Source organism: Habropoda laboriosa, unplaced genomic scaffold (genome assembly GCF_001263275.1).
Source record: "Habropoda laboriosa isolate 0110345459 unplaced genomic scaffold, ASM126327v1 scaffold207, whole genome shotgun sequence".
In the NCBI taxonomy this organism is placed as follows: domain Eukaryota; kingdom Metazoa; phylum Arthropoda; class Insecta; order Hymenoptera; family Apidae; genus Habropoda; species Habropoda laboriosa.
The window spans coordinates 391,693-396,856 of record NW_017100397.1 but is presented as its reverse complement, the minus strand read 5'-3'; the positions used below and the strand labels follow the sequence as shown (position 1 = coordinate 396,856).

General features: G+C 41.7%; 1 protein-coding gene across 1 annotated transcript in view; it reads left to right on the top strand.

The window, feature by feature from the left end:
* Positions 1–2,676: 2,676 nt before the first annotated feature.
* Positions 2,677–5,164, top strand: part of LOC108575226 (metabotropic glutamate receptor) — a 26,691-nt gene continuing 24,203 nt past the window's right edge. The window contains exons 1-2 of the mRNA XM_017937968.1: positions 2,677–3,224; positions 4,403–5,164. The exon at positions 4,403–5,164 is cut by the window's right edge and continues 27 nt beyond it. Of these exons, the coding sequence (XP_017793457.1) occupies positions 2,677–3,224; positions 4,403–5,164 (1,310 nt within the window). The remainder of the gene's footprint in view (positions 3,225–4,402) is intronic.

The window sequence follows — 5,164 nt, the reverse complement described above, 5'->3', positions numbered from 1 at the left end:
GGAATAATAAAGAAAATGGAAAAAAGAAGTAGGGAGGGAGAAAGAGAGTGGAGTTGACACGTTCTTTGACATGTTGTCATATGGAATGAATTTCGTGAAACTTTCTCAGTCGAAGAAAAAGATAGAAATTCGCGGTTTCTTTCAATGGGACAAATTTCGAAATTTCATGGCCTGATAAATATGAAATTGATGACACTCTCTTTCACGTGTTACTGCAATTTTTTAGTAAAATTTTAGAACGAATGAAAGTTTCTTTGGATATGTAGAATGTTTAGGTTGTATACAGAATTGATATGGAGAATACTGAGAAGGAACATAAATATGAAACTGCAATTTTTTAATGGAATTTTAGACTGAAGAAAAAAGTAGAATTTTCAGATCCTGTAGAACTGATATGGAGATTATCGGAAAGGAATATAAATACGAAATTGATGACAGTTTTTGTTACGTGTTACTGCAGTTTTATCGTAAAATTTTAGACCGAAGAAAAAACTAGAATTTTCAGATTTTACAGAATTGATATGGAGATTATTGGGAAGGAAGTTCGACTTATTAATACTTTTATCGTCTCCCACGTCGCGATCAGAATTCGTTGAGAGATTTTAAGGGGTGGTTGGAGGGGTTCCACGAAAGTTGTCTCTTCCTAGAAGTTCTCCGTCGACTTTCCTCCATGTTCGTTCTATCTATATAGAAAAGTTGAAAGTTTTCGACGCATCTGGCGATAGGAGGAATGAAAAGTCGGAAGTAACGCTCGTGTCCATTTGTTTCTTTCGTCGACTTGTTCTTCCATGACAGTGCCTTGTACTACCGGACATTTCAATTAGCTCGTCGATAGTCGAAAGCAAAAGTTCTCGATGTAAATTGTATTCTTCCGAGAGGAATAATTCGTTTTCTGTTATTTTACAAAATGTACAAATTAGTATCGTGTTAAAATATCTCTGCACATTCGTAGAAAATGATTAAATAAATTTTATATTAGTTTTTTCACTTCTCCACGCAGTTACAACGATATACAGGGTGTCCCGTAACTCCTCGAACACCCGGAAATGGGGGGTTGCTGGGGTGACTCTGAACAACTTTTTCCTTTTCCAAAATACAGTTTGAAGCTTCGTTTTTGAATTATTAACGAAAAACACTGGCCAATCAGAGCGCGCGTAGAGCCCGCGCTCAGGGGCGGAGAACAGAGGTTCATCCGCGCGCGGATTTCGTGCCGAAATTCACAGTGAGTTGTAAAAGTATCTTCTGTTACCGCTTGTGATTGGATACGAATGTGTGAATCAGTGTATCTGTTCGCCCGTCCCTGAGCGCGGGCTCTACGGGCGCTCTGATTGGCCAGTGTTTTTCGTTAATAATTCAAAAATGAAGCTTCAAACAACATTTTGGTAAAGGAAAAAGTTGTTCAGAGTCACCGCAGCAACCCCCCATTTCCGGATTAGTTCAATTAGTGAAACAATTTTATTTATAAAATTCTATTTCTAACGAGATATTCGTTATTAAAGTCACGACATTTCTACTATAAATGACTAAATGATTTCAATGAAATATAACATTTAACGACATTCTTCTAACTATATGTATTAAATAAATAATGCATATAATACATTAATGTATTAAATAAATAATTGTTTTACAATTGAAATCATATTCCACTGTTTAAAAGGACTGAATATGAGAACAACAAAGATCGGACAATTATTTTCAGGAAGATATAAAAAGATTATTCTTCTCTTAACTTCGAGCCTACCGAACGACACACTGAATTGCAATAAATTAACTTCTCAATAAACCTCAACAATTTGACAATTAATATTGAATTTCTCTCACAAAATTATGACAATCGAGAAGGTCCAGAAGGAAAGAGAACGCAGCTTACATCCGTACGCTTTTATTCGAACAACCACCTACACGTATTCCCCATAAATCCCGGAAACGACGAAACGATACGAAAGTGCGTGTCGCAGAATTGATAGAGGAGCGTTTTTCCAGCTGGTCTGACCGGGAAATAATACGTTTCCGGCGAGTGGCTCGATCGATAGCAAACTCCGGCGATCCTCTCCGCCTTTCCTTCGAATCCTGACGCATTAAAATCGATTAACGCTTACGCGAAACTATCCTACGGGGTAGACGAACCAAGACCATAACGAATCTTTTTTTCCCTCTGGAATCACCAGGAACCATCATCAGTGGTCGAGGGACAGAAATGCTTGAGGGAAAGATGGGTGAAACGTCAGCCAGAAAAAGTTCCGTCGTCGACAGAAACGTGCTAAGGAAACGTGTAAAAACCATCAGATAACTTTCGATTCGTCAGCTACAATATAACCGCTGTTCGACACACTGTCAAACAGTTCCTGGACACCGTGAGTATCATGCAGAGATGGAACGGTGACCACTAGAGGCCTAAACGTCGTTGGCCTATCGGCACTTTTTCTATACAGTGTCCTTGAAACAGGACAACACATGCTGCTACAATTCGTAATCGAGCGACCTATAGAAGCTTGTAGAGGCTTAGGGAATCTAGTCAAGTCCTTAAAGAGACTTTGAAACAAAAGTTTAGATCTAAAGAAGATGAGAGTTCGAAGCGGCACGAACGCGAATCGTTACGAAGAAACGGCATAAAATGCGATCTTCGTGGTCGAGCAAGTCGCACAGTAGCTAGACACTTCGAAGCAGGATAAAATGAGCCAGCCTCTCGTACAGATGCTCGTTTTGCTGGTTTCGCTGCACCAGCTGCCGGTGGTGAGCCAGTCCAAGGTCCACAGCGAGAGGGAATCGGTTTTGATACCTGGAGACATCGTTTTAGGAGGATTGTTTCCGGTTCACGAGAAAGGCGGTGCTTCTTGTGGACCTAGTGTCTACAATAGAGGTGTGCAACGCCTGGAGGCGATGCTCTTCGCCGTGGATCAGATTAATAACGACAAAAGGATACTTTCAGGCATCACACTTGGCGTGCACATTCTTGACACATGCGGCAGAGACACATACGCTTTGAATCAGAGTCTGCATTTCGTTAGAGCGTCACTGTCCAACTTGGATATCAGCGTGTTAGAGTGTGCTGATAAATCGGTGCCCAAGGTGAAGAAGACGGCCAGTGCTGGACCAATTTTCGGTGTTATCGGAGGCTCTTACAGCTCTGTGTCCCTCCAGGTGGCGAATTTGCTGAGACTGTTCCATATCCCGCAGATCTCGCCTGCTTCTACTGCCAAGGCTCTCAGCGATAAGACTAGGTGAGTTGTATATTTATTTAAACACTTGCTCGCTGTTCAGACATTTAGCCCTCAAAAACTGACGAGTGATCATTTTTTTCTCCCAATGTAGGCATTATTCTCTAAATTCCTACACTCGGTACGTTCAACAAACTTCTTTGGGATCGTCATAAAAAGTTTGATTGAAATTGATTTTGTTAGATCCTGTGAAAGTAGGTCAAAACGTATCAAAAACCGGGTCGGGTCGGGTCGAGTCCCGAAAGTATCTCAGAATTGGAGAATTTCGGGATTCTCGAGAATTATAAAATTAGAAGAAATAGAACATGAAACGAAAATGGTAAGCAAATATGTGATAGATATTATTTATTTCATATTTTCGCGTAGAAAAGCTAGTTTTTCAACCTTCTCCGATAATAATTTCGTGCTACTTCCGGTAACAATGAAAAAAGCCGCTCACTGGTTGCTGCGTAGCAGGAATAACAATATAGCGTGGTGCTGTTTCTGCTAGTACAGGCAGTCTCTTAGCATTTTCTTTCTACCAATGTGTAATATTAACGTTTCTCGATGCTGGAATCTTCGAGTCTTCGAGATTTTTAGAGTAATAAAGTAATTCATGGGTCATGCCGGCTAAGACTGCTCTTTTCAAATACCGTTTCCTATAGAAAATGGCCGATTTATTGTTCGGTCGTACCGACCAATAATTACACAGTAGTTACAGTAGTTACACACACCACAGAAATTTAGTTCGTAGAATACATAAACAAAGACGCGAGTTGAAAGTCTTCCAATCATAACAACTTTGTAGAAATCTGTTTCTTGTAATAGCTTATGACTTTCTCGAGAATCCCGACAATCTCGAATCACGAGACACTTTCGGGAACCCGACCCGATCTCGAGATAAATTCTCGACCCGACATTTTCGGGTTCTCGCACACCTCTAATCAAAAAGCAATTTTACCGGAGAGCCATTTTTTCCAAAAATTAATCGATTTATTGAAATATAAAATCAAAATGCCAGTTTGAGTATGACGAATCTCCCGGAAACCCCTGGTTTATATATTTTTACACTTTTACATTTTGCGTTCCATGCGTCCAGATAGACTTATATTGTCAGAATTAAAAGAGAGAATGTACTGAACCTTTTTAAGTTGTGGATCCCCTCAAAACGAGACCAATCTAAATCTCCAATTGTCCATCAGATTCGACTACTTCGCGAGAACAGTGCCCCCGGACACCTTCCAATCCATAGCCTTGGTGGACGTAGTAAAGAGCGCCAACTGGTCGTACGTGTCGACAGTGTACTCAGAGGGTAGCTACGGCGAATACGGAATAGAAGTATTCACAAGAGAAGCTACAGAACGCAACGTGTGCATCGCTGCAGCCGTGAAGGTCCCAGGAGCAGCAGATGACCGCATCTTCGACGATATCATTCAAAGACTTAGCAAAAAACCGAACGCCAGAGCTGTGGTACTCTTCACTCGAGCAGAGGACGCGAGAGGAATCTTAGAAGCTGCCAGAAGGTCCAACTTGAGTCAACCTTTCCAATGGCTAGCAAGCGATGGTTGGGGTCGTCAGATCAAGCTGGTAGAAGGCCTAGAAGAGGAAGCTGAAGGCGCTATCACCGTAGAACTACAGTCAGAAAATATTCCAGGCTTCGATGAGTACATGGCGTCTCTAACTCCTGATTCGAACCGCCGCAACCCTTGGTTCAGCGAATACTGGGAGGAAGTGTTTGGTTGTGTCCTCAAGAGGAACTCGAACGTGATTCAGAATGGTACACAGTGCTCGTCGAAGCTCAGACTGACCTCGGAGACCGGTTACGAGCAAGAATCGAAGGTTCAATTCGTCGTGGATGCTGTGTACGCCTTTGGATTGGCGTTGCACAATCTCCACAAGGACGTGTGCGTGAAAAACGTGGGTCTCTGTGCCACCATGGCGAACTACGACCGCGGAGCCTTCTA